A 20,167-nucleotide genomic window follows, 5' to 3' on the forward strand; every position below is an offset into this window, starting at 1 on the left:
TTGTTGTTCCGCCCGATTATGAAGGGCTGTTCTCAGAAGGTCAGAGTCGGTCAGAGTAAGGCGAGGGTGTTGGTCAAAGGCTCTGATTTACATTTTCCTTTTCTCTCATTCACATTTACGAGATTTTTGGTCTTTGTCATGTACATAAAGGTGAACCAGTATGGGAAACTGCTACTCTCTTCTCTTACACTCTCCTATTTCCAACTATGACAAAACAAATACAAAAATAAGACAAAGAATTAAAAAAATATCTGCTTTGGTACAATATAAAATTAGTATTGTTGTTGTTTTTATGTAGGTATTTATTCATAATGTTTGCATTAGCCAAGTTGATTAATCGATTCCTTATTTTGCTCCACAACAAATAAATAAATGGCTAGATAGATAATTAAAATAAAATACATGTAACTATTTTGATCGTGCTGTGACATTCATATGCTTTGTTCTTATTTATGTTTATGAGCTTTTTGGTCTTTTCTATCAGATCACACACCAATCTGTACAGAAATGGTGATTTGATAATTAATAACTGAACTTGTTTTCCAAGCTAACATGCCAAGTACTCACTGGTTCCAGCATCTCAGCTGTGAGGATATTCTTCAGGACTTTTGCTTGTCCAATGGGAATCATTAGGTTTTGGTTCTTTTACTGACTGTTTACATGCCATAGACTAAATGATTCATCAGTTCAATAATGAAAAATATTGTTATTTGCAAGTTAATTTATAGACAAAGTTGTTTGTTTGTAAAACGTTCTGTTTTACAACATTATGTTTATGTGTGTGTGTGTGGGGGGGGGGGTGTTTTTCCATGTCCATGAAGGCTGAGCACATGGACTAATTAAATAAATCAATAAACAACAGAAACCAACACTACATAGGTATCACAGATGAAGCAATGCAACACAGAAAAAAAATCCATTGCAAGGAAACAACGCACAAGGATAAGGCAAAGTGAGAAAAACCACAAACTGGAAAAAAACGACTCACCAAATCTAAACTTTTGCAGCTGTATCACAAAACCTAGAGATTCCCCAGAGAAGACGATGGAAAACTCACAAGAAAATCTTTAGATGGGGAGGGGGGGGGGGGGGGGGGCTCCATTTAAAAACAGGCCCCTCATGTTTAGTGTCATGTAAAACTCCACTCAGTAATAAAATAGTTAACATGTAACTGAGATAGGAAGACAAAGAGAAACATGCAGCAGCACCCATGTTCATTTTCAGCTAGAAAAAATGAACAGAACAGGAATTTTAAAATACTGAAAGACGAGACAGCCATACACACACACAATGAAAAATCTACATACACACTCATTCAGACAACAAAATGGTAGTAAGGTTAATGATGCCCAGAAGCAGCCCTACTCTGGGTTCCCAAAGGCCTTTCCCTGTATTAAAGTTCCATAAAGTAAAGGGAGACACCACAATGGACTCTAAGCAGCCAAGGCTTGGTTTGGTCACGGGAGTTGAAACACATTACTAATTAATTTTCAGAATAGGTTTCACATAGCCTTTGACTTTAGATTTAAAGATTTCTGAACAAGTAGCTCCCACAAAGAGCTGATTCCAGAGCTGAGTAGCTTGGGTGGAAAAAACTTTGCTGCCTGTCAGTTTTTTTCCATGATTATTTTGACAGTAAAGTAATGAGTGTCCAGTGAATAGAAGACAAGAGGGCATGAATAATGGATGATCAGTTCAGGAAAATGTGAGCATTAGTAGAACCTGACAGAAGTCTGATACCAATATTGACATTTTAGTTTAAAAATCTGATAGTTTTCACAAGGGTGTAAAAGAATTCCAAGAAATAGCCAAGATTCACAGTATATTAAGCAGGACACTTTACATTTGAAAATTAAACTTGTGAGTGCTCTCCACTGAACAAACACCAACATGGTTTGTAAATTACCTGTCATATCTTTGGCTTTTTGGTACTACACTTTCTTGTAACTCACTCAACGGCATGCTGATACTGATATATATGTCTTCTATTTTCATCTTCTACCAGTTTTAGGTCTAACATTCAAATAATTCAAAAGCAATAAGGAATAATACTGAGCAAAATGGTAACTAAACCAGTGGTCAGTGATATTCTGGAATACATTTTATTTGGTACATTTCACATGATGAACGATATTTGGTATTCCTTTGTAACCAAACAGGCCACGATACATCACTTTGGTAACAGTTTATGTAAGGCACAAAGGTGTACATTACTATTGTTCCGCTGGAAATGTTTTCTGACAAAACAAAAAAAAAAAAGAAAAGAAAGGAAGAAAGAAAAAAGAAAAAGAAAAACTCAAAGCACAATCAAAAGCGTATTTTCTGCAGTATTTTTTATGATAATCAGATTTGTGAACTGATCCATGCAATATTACAACTCACACACACACACTCACACACTCACACACACACACACACACACAGAGTTCTACCCTCAAAAACACACATACACATAATCAACACACACACACACACACACACTCTCTCTCTCGCAGACACACAATTCAAACTGACATTTTCTGAATGTTAATAATATGTCTCCTGCTCCACCCAACCTGGAAGAGAGAGACAGAAACAGAATAAGAGGGAGAGAGAAAGTGTCAGAGACCAAAGTGACAGGCGAGCAGTTTTCATCATATCCTTTTGTATCGCTATATTTGTATTCATCTCGTTGCCTTTGTCTCTGAACATTTCCAAATGAATCCCCTTATAACTCTAAGACTCTGACCAGCAGCCCGTGACACACAGATTAACAGAAATGATTAACTGTCACGATAAATTGTATTTGTCTCCCCATGTCTTGCCCCTCATCAGCTGAAACGCCGTGGCAGTGAACAGCTTTTGAGCCACTCTAGTGTGTCCATATCATGTGTATGATCCTTGGGGCATATCATCATCATTGCCATCATCCTTTATTCATACTTGAGAGAATCGACCCTCATTTACAATGATTTTGAGTCATGTTACATAAACAAAGGAAACGAAACTAACAAGGAGATGAACTAAAAAAGAAAAGTCCATATCACCATTAATAAAACTCATTAAAATCTGCAAATTAGAGAAGACAGCTACATTAAGATATTTAAAATAAAATATAGTTATATAAGTCTTCACTAAATAGATTAAAATAATTTAAAATGTAAAATAAGATACAGTTATGTAAAAGAAATAGAGGAAGGAAAGTTTGAGATAAAGTTTCTAAAATGTGCAAAAGGTATGAGTGAATAGTTTTTGAGGAGGTTCTGTAATCTGTTCCATGAATCAGGTGCACTAAAATTGACAGTGGTTTTTCCAAGTTAAGACCAGGCTCGTGGAACATGAAGCAGGAGCCGGTCAGTTGAGTGGGTCTGACAGAGCCCATCTGAGCAACAAAGGAATTCTGACAGGTAATATGATAAATTTCCAATGAGGGCTTTATAGATAACAAGAAATCAGGGGGTATCATGTCTTTCTTGAAGAGATGACCACCCAGCCTTATCCAACACCAACAGAAATAGTAGCAGAAATAGTATAAACAAGACTGAAACAGGCTCAAGATGGAAGCCCTGGACATAAATGCCTTCAATTGATCATTAACTAGAGATTCATGGACCTTTGCCAGGCAAGGCATCTTAGATATTGTTCTGTAGTTAAGATTACTCTTGCCACTTCCCTTATGTATGGAACTTGCATGAGAACTATACCGGAGGAAAAAGACAGGTTAAAATGTCTCAAATGTCTTTATCAGTCTCATTTAATTTCTTTCACCATTGGATGTTTTCTTGTTTATTATGTGTGTTTTTATGCTCCGTTTATTTAAAAGAATTCTCAAGCAAACTGCCAGACAGCAGTGCATTTACATGCTATTTTGTCAGAAATCAAACCTGGAAGACAAACTCAGTCAAGTGTTGCAGAGGCTGCAGCTTTGAAAGCTGGGAAATTGTTCAGCATTGATTGGCTTGCGTTCTGCTGGATGCTTGATAGATTTCAGCGCAGTGCTATGGGTCAGACCTCAAGCATCATTTATGGTTAAATGTAGGATTAATAATGGTGATTAATAATGCTTTGTATTTTATATACAAATGTCAAAGACAACCTTAGAACCTGGCAGATAAACAGTGTGAGGTGCAAAAATTGCATCATGGGCTTTATCCCAAAAAGAAAAATGAAAGAGATTTCAATATGACAGCTGGGACCAATGATGAAAATCTCTGTTTCGAAAAGTAACACCAAAATTAAAGCTTAAATCCTTTGTCATCAATAATCATCCATAATTGCTACCAGCATTGTTTTGTAAAATTGGTACCTGTACATTCCTTTTTGATCTGAGTTCAAAGCTGTTTTCATGAAAAATCTTTTCTGCTCTTTTGGAATGATATTGAACTTGATCTTCTCCCGCACGTCACCATCTGTCAGATACTTGCTGGGATCTTTCGGGTCAGATCAGCCAAGCAGAGCTGTGGTAAGTTTGTCAATCAGTGTGTCCTTAAAGTAGCGGACTGTCTACTCTTTTAGGATCTATATTTTTAAAGGACAGTAGGAAGACTGAGACGGGTACAGAGGATGGGAGTAAAGGTCTTGATAGAAAATGGCACACGTGATTCCTTAGATGGGGATTTCAACCACTGTATCATCACCTGGGATGTTTTTTTTTTTCTAGCTTATTAACAAGACAAATAACGTTGAAACCTTGCAATCTTGCTTTCTGTTTAATATCAGCTTACCTCCGGGGCACCTCCTCAGAATTAATTTACGGACCTCATCATAAATGAAGATGAGAAGACTGTATGGGAAGGCACAGAACCACCACATGATCCTGAGAGGAAGAAAAAAAAGAGAGGATCACAGCACAGGGACAGGCAGAGTAGCAGTGAGTCACAGGCAGGGTGCAATTGTTAAATTCATTGCAGTCAGTTTTGAATATTAAAGATAACAGCATGGTGTTTAAGAAGATCACAGACTTCATTTCAAGTCGAGAGTGACAGGCTAATGGCAGCCTGCTAGGTCTTTAAGAGGTTATTTTTCTGTTCGGTGGATATATGTATGTGCAGAGCGTACTTCAGGGGGTACATGCGCAAGGCAATGTCCATTCCAGGGCAGTAGGAGAGGAAGGCAGCTAGAGCAGTCTCAACAAACAAGCCGAAGATCAGGATCCTGTTCCTGTTGAACAGAAAATAAGAACAAATCAGAGACAGAACAATGTTGAAACAATTAGGGTTCAGACTAATTAGAGAAATACACTCGTCTTTCCTGCCTCCCTGTGTCCTTCTATCCATCTTCTACTACACCCTGACCTTCCTTCCTCCCTCACTTACTTCATGCCCTGTTGAAAGAGGGAGTTCCTCCTGGTTTTGCAGATGATAAGGTCGGCCCACTGGACAACCACGATGCTGCTGAAGAAGGCGGTGTGGCAGGTGAATTCAATGATCTTCCTCTGCTCGTAGGTCTGCCAAGTTGACACACACAGTATTTATTCCTGCATCAGTGTGGAAATATTGAAAGTGTGTGTGTTGGTTTGCTTTTATCCCCATTCCTCACCCATTGCTGGCCATAGGTATCCTCCAGGTCGTTGACATTGTTGTCGTCCCAGTTGATACGAATGCCCACCAGGGTTCTTGGGAGGAAGCCATTCTCAGCCAAAATCACAAAGTAGGTGAAAAAACCGGCCAGAGCCTGGATCATACCTGTTTTAAGGAAAGTGCAGGTCAGGGAATAAGGTATCAATAGCAAAACATGTGGAGTCTTTGTTTTCTAAACATAATATTAGATTTCACAGTAATACTTTGTTTTACTTCTCTGGAATTTCCTAATAATTTCAAGATGTATCAATTAAACACAGTCTCTATTTTCATATTTCAAACTACAGACCCATGAAAAAAAGTGTTACCAGTTTTATTTGTGGGGTTGTTTTCAAGATGCTAATCTCAGTGCTATTTCAACCACTGTCAAACAAATTCTGAGATTTTAGTATCAATTACTGTTAACATAAAGTGTGTTTAGCCATTGGATGCGTCGACACAAGACAACTGAGTTAACCTTGCACCACTGGATTAGATTTTTGTAGCAATAGGGGCCATGTTTTTATAAAAAAAAGTGGCAGGATATAACAGGATTTATAGGTAGTAGGTGTCTGTTGTCAGATATTTTGACAGTCAGCAGCATGAATGAACCCAGTGGCCCATTATTTCTGTATTACTCATTTATGTATTTTAGGTATTGTACCAAAATATAATAAATAAACTGACTTGTATCCCTCATAAGTGCACATTTTGAGTCTGTAGCAGCTCCAGATGTTCAACCTCAGTGCTCTGTTTTTTTTGTCACTTAATGTGTAAATAAATGAAATAGTGCAGGTGATTATATCTTCCTCCCTCTGCCCTCCACAATGCTGCTATTTTGTAAGTAAATGGTTCCAGACAGCTGTGGACAGCAATAATAGCCGATAGTGAGTTTTAATTTCATGTTGGCAAATTCGTTTTGTCAGAGTGGGCGTAACGTTTTCAATATGATAGACATCTTATTTTAGAGCTTAGCTCTCATATACCAAACCTCTACAAATACCGATCAAGGACTGAGACAATGCCTATTAATCATCTTGTTAAACTGAAACCTTACACCGGGTCAGTGTTTATGTTGATAGATTTTAACACCACTATGCCAGAGGGGGAAAAAAATAAAAAATAAAAAACTGGCTGCATCTGTTTTGCGGATGCTGGTGCTTCTACTTCCCCCCTACTGTCACATTCATTGTGTGTCACTCTGGATCAGAGAAGTTAAGTGTTCACTGTAGAAGCTTCAGGACTTCAAGCTGTAACGTCAGAACAGTGGTTTGTAAATGTGATTTGATGTGACCTGCAAAAGCTAGTCCCAGTGTTTTGAACGTGTTCAGTTTTAAATTGCATGTCATCCAATGAATTCCTGTCATATTTTGACCCATTTAACAGCCTATGAAATTGGGCCAGCCTTTGATTCTTCACTATTCCCAAAACATATAAAACCAGAGATAAAAAGCCTGCATTCAAGTGAAGCTCCAACCAGTGAAACATGACCAAGATTAAGCAGAAAATAGTTGCACTCTCCGCTCTCAATTTGCTGTAAATGTCACGACAATTAGATGAAAATTGTGGGACTCTCTCCTGACTGCTGCTCACCTCTAGATCTATTTTCCTTAACTGCAGGTACCTAAATATTTACTAAGGCAGTAAGAAATGCCAGAATTTCTGATAAATGTCAATATTTAATGTTTTCATGCCGGTGATGTTTATTATCACCATAACTTCACTACAAGAGGCCTGTCACAGTGATTTAGGTTTGAGAGCTGTAGTACAGAGAGGTTATGAGACATAAGAGGACAAACCTATTTGTCCGTAGGCCATGCTGATGAGACGCTCATTGACCAGCTTGTCTGATTTGGGGTCCCTTGGTTGGCGTTTCATGATGTCGCTCTCCGCTGTCTCATAGGCCAATGAGATAGCTGGAACCTGGGAGAAATGGGGAGGACAGAAGAGAATCAGCTCATTTTATGCACCCTGAACGATAAATGTGAAGGAATTTGTCTTTGTGGCATCAGTACAAAGGCACGATGACAGTGCCAGACACGGAGTAGACTAGACGTAGCACTATTAATATAATTCAGCATTCAATCACCGTGTGGAAGGAGAAAAGACCGAAAAAGGGCAAGGAGAGGGAAAAAAAGAAGCAATGACAGTGATGGAGAGAGAGCCGAGGAGAGGAGACAAGAGAAGAGAGAGACTGATAGTGAATTTCAAGACACTCATAAAATGGGAGGGTAGAAAGGTCCCTGTAATAAAGATCTTATATTGGCTGGTTTTACCAGGTAAGCAACGGAGCAATATGTGTGACTTAGGGCAGGAAATCTTTGAGACTTCGGTGGGATTTGAGGTGAAGACTTGGCACTGTGTGAAACTGAACACATGCTCTGTGGTCTACAAATCCGGTTTGTTTTGGAGTTACACTCCCCTGACCCACAGCAGTTGAGAAAGACAAGCAGAGGGAAAAGGATATGACTATGCCTGGCATTGATTTGTGTTACACTCCTTAAAGTGTGTGTGTGTGATTGTGTGCAATATCCAAATTTCAGTCTTGAAGCATTCTTAACTGTGCCACATCCTGCTTTGATAAACATCTTTTGCAGCCATCTCCACATGGCAGTGCTTACTAAAAATAATCATAGCAGACTCCAAGTGCTGCTTGTCACTGCTAAATCTCAGCAGAGCCCTCAAGCCTGTAGCCTGGAGTTGAACTAAGCTGTTAACAAGCTGTTAACAACCTCACCAGCAGACATGGGAAATTTGTAATTTTGCTTGTGTATTATAAACACTTTTCAGGTACTTTTTTGAATATTTCAATATTTTCATTTTAGGGTCCTGCTCTTCAAAGCAGACATCCAGCTGTTCTCTCCACCAGTGGTTATTAGATACATGCAGACATGTTACTTTGAAGGGAACGGTTTTTATATGCAAAATAGGTGCACAAATTAGGTGCCTTTAAACTTCAATCACCACATCTTTAAAGAGGAATCCAGCCAATGAAGAATGCACTATTCCTATGATCTGTGACAGTTAAGTAAATATTGAACAAATCTGTCCTGCTGCGAGAAAACCAAAGAAGTTTTTTTTTTATGCCACCTGTGTAAAATAAGTGGAAATATTTTTATTAACAATTTGAGCAAGCTGTTCCTCTTTATCTTTAACCTGTGGAGACCTAAAATGTTTCTTGGTAGCTGAATATGAGACCATTATTATACATGTACCTCATTACTTGTAAAACTTTTGCTGTATGACTCACTGGGATGTATAAGGACCAGTTTCAGCTACGCACTAATGTCTGGTGGCTGAGAGCAGGAAAAATTGAAGTTAAAGTAATGAACACAAGTGAACAAGTCCTTTTGAATATATTCATCGTGTGCTTCCTTTCTTTTGTAATGATGGATTACGCCCCTCAGGCAAGCAGCATGCCAGCAACTCTTTTTGTTGCCGCTGGAAATACAATGGAGAGACTGGCATCTGGAAATGGCAGAGCTGTGAAATGTAAATCTGTGTGTGAGCGTCACCCAGTCTTTGTTCTGTTTCAACAAATGGAGGTCGGCAGTGAGCCAAAAGCAAATTTCTCCCACCGACAGAAAGAACAAATTAAACCAAACATTTTATTCTTTTTACCTCCAGGCACTTATATTTGACACCAGTATTAGCACCAGATTTCCTTAATGCCACCTTTAGCTTGTCTGTAGCAACATACTAATAATTACCATTCTTTCATTGAGAAGAATCATTAAAATTTGCCAACAATTAGCTTTGCACACTGAAAAGGCTCTACAGTATAATCCGATAAATAAAGACAAATCTAAAACACTATCCTTAGTTTTTGTGACTTCCTGTGAAATTCCAGCAAATGGAATGTGCACAGTGTTGTATAGAGATGGTGAAAGTTGCATAAAAAGCTCTAATTTTTCAAATGCAAACACAGGAAAGCAAGACCAGAAGAAAAGCGAGATATGTAAAGCAATTAGTGCATTATGAGCTTAGAGAAACAGAGAAGGCTTGCCAGCAGTCTTTAAGTCTATTAAGTGGTCATTTTTCAGAACCTTAGTCAAAAGTATTGATTGAGATAATGGAGGGAAAACTATTGTTAGCGTGTCCACAAAGAAAATGAGGGACTAATTAAAGGAATAAAGCGTCACTTTTCCCCACGGCTCACCATGTCAGTGCCAAGGTCGATGCAGAGGATGGTCACTGTTCCCAGAGGAAGAGGAACACTGGCGATGATGAAGAGGAGGAAGGGAGAGATCTCTGGGATGTTGCTGGTCAGCGTGTACGCAATGGACTTCTTCAAGTTGTCAAAGATGAGACGACCTACAGAGATTAAAAACACAAGAAAGAACACTTCGAAGCAGAGCTGGGAGATACGTTTATGTTGCTACGTTATTAATACTGACACACGTGAGAAGACATTGGATAGCACTTTGGTTACATAGCACTGTGGCATAGTTTCAATATTGTCTGATGTTACAGGCTTCATTCAGTTCAAGTGAACTTGAGACCATTATTATACATGTAGACTTACTTACTGAAATAAAAAAATAATTGGCTATCCCTGCTTTGTCAGCACATCCATAATATTAATGCCTTTTTTCTCCTCCATATTAACCAGCCTTACTTTAGATTAAATTCCAGTCCCTTGTGGCAACTCTCAAGTCAAGTCCTTGGGGGCAAAGTCATGTCAATTCATAGGGTTAATAAGTAAATTATAGGTAAAAAAGTCTATCATGTCTCTGAATGCTGACCATTAAAATCATGTGGCAGTTTTTTTCTTACATAGCTGAGAGCAGTTCCTTTCTATGCATAAATATAAATGATACATATGTGAAAGTCCTGCTTGGTGTTCTCTTATTTCTTTATTATCGTCCTGGTTTTTTACCAGTTCAAAACTTGACACTTGAATGTTTTCCCCTTCATCTCTCAAGACAGTTCTAATCTTTAGGAAGTCAAGTCCCACGTTAAGTGAAGACTGAATTTGGTGATGTCCTAATTTTTGTGGCTGAAGTCAGACTCTAGTCCAAGTCCAAGCTCTGTTAAATACTGTGTGAAATCAGCCACAACATCACATTTGTATGACATTTTCAAGTTTAAGGTTTATGTTCAAAAATAATCTCCAGAGCTTGCAGGCAGATTTTTTCATTTTTGTTTTAAAGTTTTTAAATCTTCTGTCCCTTTGTTTTTCTGCCTTCCTCCTTTTCTCTCTATCTGTCTCCCTCTCTCCTCATTATTTCCTTGTTTCATTCTTCCATTCTGTCACCCTGTCTTTCCCTCATTCCCTCACACTTACCCTCCTCCACTCCGGTGACGATGGAGGCAAAGTTGTCGTCCAGCAGGATCATGTCAGCCGCCTGCTTGGACACATCAGAGCCGGCGATCCCCATGGCAACGCCGATGTCGGCTTTCTTCAAGGCTGGGGAATCGTTCACACCGTCGCCCGTCACAGCCACGATCGCCCCCTGCACCCACAAGGACCAGTGAATATAAAGTGTCAAGAAAAGAAAGATAAGTACCGTGATTTAAGCTTTTCCCTCTCCACTTCCCTCTCTTTCCCCCTCCCCTTCTGTCTTAATAATGTCTTTTCAAAGCAGCTCTGGGGAGATTAAATGAAAAATGGAATTGAGTTGTAATCATTCAGTCACAAGGAGTGAGAGAGTCAGGGTGAATTGTTGCATGACCTCAATATATGGGGACGTGTGCAAGTGCATACACACACCTGTTTTCGACATTTCACACACAAAAGCTGAGCACATACATTGAGGTACACACATATACGTGTATGTGTGTGTGTGTGGGTATATATATTGGCTTTACTATATGAGTTTAATATATAGTTCCTATCATATACTTTACAGATACACACTTGTATTTAGCCATATACAAATGGGCCTCCATAGCCTACACACACACATTAATGCACACACACATGCACAAAACCCTGTATTCATCCATTCAACCACCTGCAACCAACAAATAGCTCAAATACGCTCACACAAGCTCACACACAGACACACACACACACACACAGAGAAAAGTGTATTCAGCTTTAAATGGCAGGGACACACAAACACTCGCTCTCACATACACACACTCGTATTCAACCATACCTCCACGCCTGGACATAAACAGAAACACTGAAGCATTCACCCAGACTTTATCACAAACACACACATGCTTACCTTCAGCCATTTAAACACACACAAAGCTATTCAGCTGCACACAATCAAAAAGGCCCAAACACATACGCACATTCACACACACACACACACACACACACACACTCCTGTCCATTGACCTGTCTCTGGCAGCCCTCCACAATGATGAGCTTCTGCTGAGGAGAGGTGCGAGCAAACACTATCTCAGTGTGGTTCCTCAGCAGGTCGTCCAAGTACTCAGAGCTCATGTCCTTTAGGTCCGAGCCGTGCACCACACAAGCCTTGGCATCCCTGGGAAATACACAAATAAACACACACACAAACACAGTGAGGAGTCAGAAACACCAGGGACAATTATGCAAAGGGGGGCATTGACATTTTCTTGTTTTCTCCTTAAGTTTGTCTTTCTGTTTTCTTCTTTTCACACACACACTCACACACACACCATCATGCAGCAAACATACCCTTTTTCCTGAACTGAAGTCTTAAAGGAATAGTTTGACATTTTAGGAAATACGCTCACTTGCTTTTTAGCAGAGAGCAGGATATCACCCACATGTCTGTCGGTTCAAAATGAAGCTGGAGCCAGCAGCTGCATAGCTTAGCTTAGCATAAAGACTGAAAATAGGGGGGGTGCTCACACACAACCTTGCATGAATACACATCCAGTAGACACGTCATTGCCCACACACTCACAGTCACACAAAAAGTCTTAGACGCTTGAGCGCACAGCCTAAACCTGACACACACACACAGACACACACAGACACACACACACACACACACACCTGGGGTTAACTTGGCTCAGAGGGATGTTCAGCCTCTCAGCGATGTCTTCAACTGTCTCATTGCCCTCAGAGATGATGCCCACACCTTTAGCGATGGCCTTGGCTGTGATTGGGTGGTCCCCGGTTACCATGATCACCTGACCGCAGACGGAAGGTCACATAAATCACATCACATTATCATGTTAAACCCAGCTGTATCTCACCCGTGTGTCATGTGTCACAGCATGCTTGAGCAACAGTGCAGTATGGGCTTTTAAGGTCGATAAGTCATCCAAATGTGTTGTGTAGTTACACTGGAAAAGAATGGTGCTATCAGGGGTTAGCGGAGCATCTCCAGACATAAACATTTGGTCTCACAGGAAAAATATTGGGCTTGAAACTGAAAATGAGCACCGCATTTGCCTTCAACCATTGCAGTGGACAGGCTGGCTTGCAGAACTTATTGAAATGTTTTCCCAGTCTCATTTAACAGCGCCCCAGTACAACTGCAACAAGAGCTTAACAGTGAGTCATATGACTGGTTTCAGGCAGCACATTTTCATTTTCCCTCCACAAAGTTATACTAGTTTCAGTGTGACTTGCAAGCCGCTGCGTGTCCCAGAGGAGAACTCCTGACATATATTGTCCAATTTATTGTAATAATCCAAATACAAGGAGACTGTCAGAAGCAGACTTTACTAAAAAAAAAATTCAATTCTCATTTCATCACATAAGTGACAAAAGAACATACTGTATAATGGATTTTATTTTCAATTTCATCAAAATCACACAGCAGACAAAATCTGGCCATGTCTGGGAGACTAAGGAACATAACTTTTTCTATTTCTGTGGCCAGAGCTGGTAATAAAGTAATAAACCTTCACAGTTAAAGCAGTATCTTTGGGTTTTGGTTTGGATTTGAAGAACACATGTGTATAACATACAGACAGACACCTACAGTCCACCATAAGACTCCATTTCTATCCCTGCTGGAAGTTGTTTAACGTTGCCGCAGGTCGGCTTATTTCCTTTCTGACAAAACATCTGCTCCTCAGAAAACAGGTTGTATGTGCAGTTCATTAACATACAATGAAAAATTGTAATAAAGCTACTGAATCTACATTTTACAAAAGGGAACTTTAATAAAGCTTATATTGGAATAGAATGAGTTTTTTCTTTATCAGTTGCTTCTTAAAATTTTGTAATTCCAGAGCCCAGAAATTTTCTATGTGACAATTAAACTTAGTCCTAATGTTTAAAACAGCAACATATACAACCTCAGAATAAACATCTAAAAAATTCACCTTTGTCTAGCTTTCCTTTTACAGTGTATGCACTGAATATGTTATCAGCAGCTTCCTCTGAGCAATACAGCTTCATTTATCCATCGATTATCAAGGGCCCCTTGGAGTGACTGCTTGTCATTTGGACTAGATTTTGTGATTTGAAAAGACATTTGACATGCAAATCCCTTCTCTAAAAAGCCTGATAAATTAAGCCCTTGGAAAGGCTTTTCAGGAACTACAATGAAAGTTGAATCTGTGGAACCAATTACCTTGATACCAGCAGAGCGGCATTTACCCACTGCGTCAGGCACAGCGGCACGCGGCGGATCAATCATGGAGATGAGACCCAGGAAGCAGAGCTGCTCGGTGGGAAAGTTCATGTCGTCACAGTCGAAGGTGAATCCTCGGGGGAACTGGGACGAAGGCAGGTTCAAGTGGCAGAAGCCTGCAAAGTAGGAGGGATCGGTGAGATGATAGTTCTCAATATGATATCTCAATACAAACAGCACCAAAACAAAAAACAAAAAAAAAACTTTTGTTGCTTTGACATCAACTGAAATTGATCTACAAGTTAAAAAAAGAAGACAAATTTTTTATGACCCTGAGGATGTTTCAACCCCAAAACATCCAATATACATTAAAGATGTTCTCACGTCTTTAGCTGTTGCTATTTAAAGTAAAACTACTACTACAAAAAAAAAAAAAAAAAAGAAGTCACCTTCAGAAAATACTCTGTCCTCTGGCTGCAGTGAACCTTTACCTTACAGCATGCATACAAATCATTTTTAATTTTAGATGTAGATTTTGGAGGTTTGCTGGTCTGAAATACAAATCGAACCAGGTGCTTTCATTAATTCATGATCTACAGCCCTTTAAAATATGTATCTGCTGAATCCCTATACAGCAAAGCAAAATAAAATGCTTCGGATGAAAAACCAGGCTCCAGTCTAGAAGTGGTCGAACCTTTCTTTGTCATTCGACACTCGACCATCACCATCACCCAAGGCATAACTGATATTTAATAATTTACATGATTTCAGTAGCTTCACTCCAAAAATGGCCCAATTCCACTTTTCACTGTTTGAAGAAGTGACACCTACTCTAACAAAATGATGATAGCACATAATTATTACCTATGGCTCTTTTAAAAACGATGCCAGGTAACTTTTTCCCTTGTCAAAATGATGACATTTACAGAGTCTGGATACTGAATACTTTAGAGATACTGAAACTTGAACTTCAGGTAATGATTTTTTACCCAGAATGTGTCTATGGCATTTCACAAGGGAAAATGTTAGTTCGTGTACAAATTTATTTGAGTTAAGTGCAGAGTTTGACCTGATATAAATTACCAGCCTATTACCAGCTGATAATCCATACAACATTACATTCTAAACTCACACCGCAGAAAACTGGCATCTCGAACATTTTTTGTAACAGCGGTAATTTCAGATATGACTCCGTGTCGGTCTTTTGCAAATTCTGGTCACGGTTTCAGAACCAAAGTGTGGATACATGGTCACAATAAAAGCATTCCACACTTCTATGGGGACGTTTGGCTAAACTACCCTGCTCACCAAGGAGATTATAAAAAGGTCAGTGCTGTGTCCACCTGCAGCTCTCCACCACCTATACACCCAAACAAACGGATAACAGCTGATGCCCCCAAGCATACCGAGCACTCTCTCTCCCAGTCCTCCCAGCTCCAAGTAGGCATTCTGGAAAGCATCTCTCCAGTTTTCATCAAGTGGCAGCTCCTGGCCACAGATCATAATGGTACTGCACCTGTAAAATGTTCATCAATAATACCTGTTACTACTGCTTATGATAATAATAGCATCTGTAAAATTGTGTTGCTGCTGCTGTGAAACAACAAGAACAAACTAAACCTAAAAATAAATCAGAGGTAGAGATAAAAACACAACATGGGTCACTGGAGACCCCCACTTCACCCCAAATACCATTTTTAATACACAGAACTGTCCTGATTTAAAAAAAATAAAAATACAGCTGGTAGATTTTCTACATTTTTTCTTCTTTTAGACAAATCCCATGAAAAAGATCAAACCTAACAAAGCAATTCTGTCTCCCAACGTGTTCTGACATCCAGGATTCTTTGTTTTTTAAAAAGAGTAAAGCATTTTCCAAAACAGCTGGGCGCTGTCATTTTTTTTTTTTAGAAAATATTACTCTAACAGGAGTAAATAGTTCATGTGTTGGGGGCTGTTTTTGATGACTTCACATTTGGTGCTCTGGCGAATATTTACAGTGATAGGATGGTGTATGTGGGACTGAGTCTAAATAAATTACAGTGGCCATGTTCATGGTGATGAGGCAACATGTCACCCAGTGCAATGGAGTGATTCACTGATGAGTTTTTAATAGTTTTCAGACAACAGTGGATCTCCATGGCACAGACCAATAAGTCTGTCAGGGTTCAGATATACTGTGTGGACAGTACTTGTTAGTAGGATCAATTCATTGTTGGTTTTAGTCTTTTCCTGGGATTTACTGACAATAAGAAACAAACGTGTAGAATATCACCAGCCTTTAAGTGCTTTAGTGGTTTCTTTCACTTTATCTCTGTAACAGACGGAAAAGATAAACGAAAAACAAGTCAAAAATGTTGTGCAGCATTTGTTGTGAGACATGTAATCGATCCATTATTGATTAACCAACCTGTCCAAGATTCTCTCTGGTGCTCCCTTCATGACCAGAATATGACCAGAGGGATTGTCCTCCACTTCATGGACAGAGAGCTAAGAGGGGGGAGGAGGACAGACAGACCGGTGAGGACGTAACGTGACAGGATGCAGTCCAGAATGTGTGCAGCTGCATTTAAGATGCAACATGTAGTTTATTGTTGGGTGTTTCTTGTCTGAAATGATTCTGTTTTAGTTAGAAAAAGGTTCAAGACAGACACATTCCTGTAAGACTCAACAATGAATTTCATGTTCATGGCAGCAATGTTTTTTTTTTTTTTTGGGGGGGGGGGCGCTGCTGTCATATCTTTCCAAGTGGTATAAAATAAAAGCCTTATTGAAACTGACTTGACAGAGTGCACACTGTAAGTCATATGTATTCCCTGTGTTGAAGGAGCATTCATTCATACTCTCACATGTATTTCTGTGGTGTTACACCTTGCATTGCCCTTCCCCCACAAAAACACTCACACACACACACAGACACAAGTACACATACACACACTCCCCCAGGTAATTTGTATCTGAGTCACAGCATATCTAATCTCAGAAAACCAGAGCAAAATTGCTTTTTTTTTTTTCTCCCCCTCAACACAGACGGTCCTATTTTAAGTCAAGGAACAGGTGCACGAAATGCAAGCAGGAAATCCTTTGTTTGCTTCAACATCACTGCCATGTTATTCAGATCCTGGTTCAAAAGACTGGGTGTGGAAAGTGAAGCAAAAGCCCTCCCCCATCCTTAATTGTAGCAGTGCCCTTCAGCAAAACGTCAAAGCTCGATGTGATGACTTTTTTATGGTTCAATATTAACTTTTAATTTTTTTTTTTTTTTGCCGGTGCTGTTGTTATCTCCTACAGGATGTAACAACGCATGCAGCATTACTTAAGACCCTTCAGAAGTGCCTGCTCTGATCTATTGTTTATTATCAAGAGGATTAATCACAAAAGTTTAACCATTCCATGTTTCCTGATCAAACCAGGCAAAACCAGAACCAGATCATAACCAGGCAAAATATGTTTGCTTAATGTCTTATATTGTCAGTAATGTAACAGACTCCAGTAGCAAACTCTTTTAATTTTGTCTAGGTAGCTACTAATGTGCCACATACTTATCACATATAGATTTTAAAAATTTTTAACTTAAGGCCTTTCATAGTATTTGCATCCAGTGCATCAAAAAGTAGGTTATCTCCAGAGCCAGCTCTATCATAATAAAACATAAAAGCAGGCAACAAGGTGGCAACAGAGCGTCTTCCAAGCAGCCAAAAAGAAACCAGTTTGTAATCCACATGTACGGTGTCTTCCTATCATAGATAAGACACACTGCACAGAGCTTTAACACGGCGGCGGTTTCTGTGTGGCCTCTGGTTGTGGCTTGTTGGGCAGCTTCCAAATATGAATGCGTGCAGCCATATGAATGTAAAGCAGGGTGTTGTTGTAAAAGAGCATGAATGTTCAGGCTGTCTTCCCCGGATGCAAAAAGGTTAAAAATGAATATGCATGACTCACTCAAAGCGTGAAAATCCATCTTTTAAAACATCATGATACTGCCTGTTTAAAGAGCACTAACAGAGCTGTCCAAAATAAATAAATACTATAAATACCAAATTAAGTTAAACGTAAAAAAAAAAAAAAAAAAGTAACTGTAAAAGATTGAATTGAGTCTGTAAACATCTGTAAATGTGTTTAGGATTTCACTGTGGACTCAGCAGCCGTTCCAGCACAGAGCTGTGACATGACATTAGACCCATGCACTACCTGGTACTTGTTGGTGGAGTTAAAGGGGATCTCTGCCACTTTGGGGTTTCTGCGTCTCATGTCACAAACACTCCCACAGCACATCTCGATGCATTTCAGCAGAGCTGACTCTGATGCGTCCCCCGCTGTCTCCCTCTGGGGAAATACAGACACACACACATTAGCGCAGTCATTCACACACGCATATTAAGAAATGAGTATGTGTCTCACTGCCTGTGTTCATTGCACTGCAGCGGAGAGAAGCTTTCAGATTATGTGTTACCTAACTGATTAAAGCGGTGCCGGAGAGAACTTTCTTTGCTTCCATTACAGTTCTCATTATTGATGCAGGTAGCCGAGAATCATCTGCATCGCCGACGCTTAAAATTTGGCCAAAACATTGTTTTTAAAGTTATGTAACAATTTAATGTAAAAGTAATGAAAGTACAAAACGTAGTTTGTTTCTTCAGTTTGGGGGGGGGGGGGGGGGGGGGGTGAAGTATAATTTGATTAAAACAGCTTCATTTCTGGAAATCATATATCTGATTATTTGGCCATGTATGCTGTTTGTAAGGTTTTTTTTTTTAAGGCTTTTCTTAAGGATATGGATGCACAAGTCCCTGGATACTAAGAGTTCACATCATGTTGGAAATAACTATTGTTGGAGGAAGACATTGCCCATTGGCAATAATCAATCAACAAACTGGTTGCAAAGGTTGTAGCCAACAATTAAAGTAATGCTTCACGACATTAAAACTTCATGATTTGTTCTGAATGGTCCGTTTCTCTTTAGAGTGATGTACAGTCTTCATGTACAGTCTTCAGAGTGATGTGAAGTCTTATACTGACACTGGATCATTTTTTGGAGGAAAAAGATTTGATCACTGCCAGTATGAGTATGCTGCAATTCTCTCAGTGTGTGTAAATGTCATTTATATATTTTAACATTCAGAAAAGGTCCATGTTTACACTATTTGCACATGTACGCTGTGCACATATCAGCTATAGGTGACATATTGTTACGTACAGCTGGTATGGAGGCTGGATTTTAAGGGCTCACAATCTGATTATCCCGTGTTTGGATGCACGTTGCTCGATATTTGTTTTTCTGGTTTTTGCAGGTTTGTCGGCTTCAAGTTGTGTGACAAAGTTATTTGTGTGGTGTTTTAATCATTTAGGGAAAAATTCCCTCGACAAAAAAAATTCCATGATGATCACTGCAATTCATCCTGTTCTTGGAGCCAATTTATTAAAATCCAAACTAAACTGATTGACCTGACGCCCAATATACCAACGGGAGCCAAACTACACCAAGAACCTTCTCTTTGTTCCTGTTTATTCATTCATGAACAGCCGCTAAACAAGGACACGCTCTCTGCAAGATTTGTCCTTGTTTGTGCCTTTTCATGAATGAATAAATAGATCAAGGAAATTCCATTTCTCTGTTTTTCCGAGTGCAGATGGGGACTTGTTCTTGTAATGGTAGTGGAGCCTGGGCCTTGACTGCTGTGTTTGAGTGCTGTCAAGAGACTCGGCTGTTACTTAATGCAGGGAGGAAGTCTGGGCAGAGAGGCAGCGGTGGCAGGGTCTGCTCCCACCAGAGTCAAGAAGCTGTAATCCCTGTCGCTGAGAGCCACACAGAGAATTTCTTCAGGTCAATGGAGCACAGGTTGGAGGATAGCGGTTGGTAGGAGACTGGGATATTATTGACTCACCTACCCAGCAGTGTGTGTGTGTGTGTTTGTGTGTCGGTGTGGGGGAGTTATTTCCAGGGGTGCATTGGATTATCCTCAGTGTGTCTGCGTTGATGTGTGAGAGGGAGGTTAAGCATGTGAGCCAGTATGTGTGTAAAGCACCTGTGTCAAGTGGTATTGACAAATTATTTTTACGGGTTGTTTTTTTCCCTGTGGGCGCAATGTGGGTTAGGATAAGCTGGCAACAGAAGAGAATACAAAGTACATCTACTTGTGTTCTGTACTTACTTGA

The 20,167-nt window shown here is 39.6% G+C and overlaps 1 protein-coding gene across 1 annotated transcript in view; it reads right to left on the reverse strand.

Annotated features, from left to right (window-relative positions):
- Positions 1 to 2,316: 2,316 nt before the first annotated feature.
- Positions 2,317 to 20,167, reverse strand: part of atp1a2a (ATPase Na+/K+ transporting subunit alpha 2a) — a 30,760-nt gene continuing 12,909 nt past the window's right edge. Inside the window, exons 11-24 of the mRNA XM_041055145.1 lie at positions 18,203 to 18,337; positions 16,422 to 16,501; positions 15,418 to 15,527; positions 14,012 to 14,187; positions 12,478 to 12,614; positions 11,830 to 11,980; positions 10,825 to 10,993; positions 9,697 to 9,851; positions 7,337 to 7,460; positions 5,518 to 5,663; positions 5,295 to 5,425; positions 5,038 to 5,139; positions 4,704 to 4,795; positions 2,317 to 2,555 (exon numbers count right to left, since the gene is read on the reverse strand). Of these exons, the coding sequence (XP_040911079.1) occupies positions 2,527 to 2,555; positions 4,704 to 4,795; positions 5,038 to 5,139; positions 5,295 to 5,425; positions 5,518 to 5,663; positions 7,337 to 7,460; positions 9,697 to 9,851; positions 10,825 to 10,993; positions 11,830 to 11,980; positions 12,478 to 12,614; positions 14,012 to 14,187; positions 15,418 to 15,527; positions 16,422 to 16,501; positions 18,203 to 18,337 (1,737 nt within the window). The 3' untranslated portion in view covers positions 2,317 to 2,526. The remainder of the gene's footprint in view (positions 2,556 to 4,703; positions 4,796 to 5,037; positions 5,140 to 5,294; positions 5,426 to 5,517; positions 5,664 to 7,336; positions 7,461 to 9,696; positions 9,852 to 10,824; positions 10,994 to 11,829; positions 11,981 to 12,477; positions 12,615 to 14,011; positions 14,188 to 15,417; positions 15,528 to 16,421; positions 16,502 to 18,202; positions 18,338 to 20,167) is intronic.

The sequence above is a fragment of the Toxotes jaculatrix genome, chromosome 14, assembly GCF_017976425.1.
Source record: "Toxotes jaculatrix isolate fToxJac2 chromosome 14, fToxJac2.pri, whole genome shotgun sequence".
Lineage (NCBI taxonomy): Eukaryota > Metazoa > Chordata > Actinopteri > Toxotidae > Toxotes > Toxotes jaculatrix.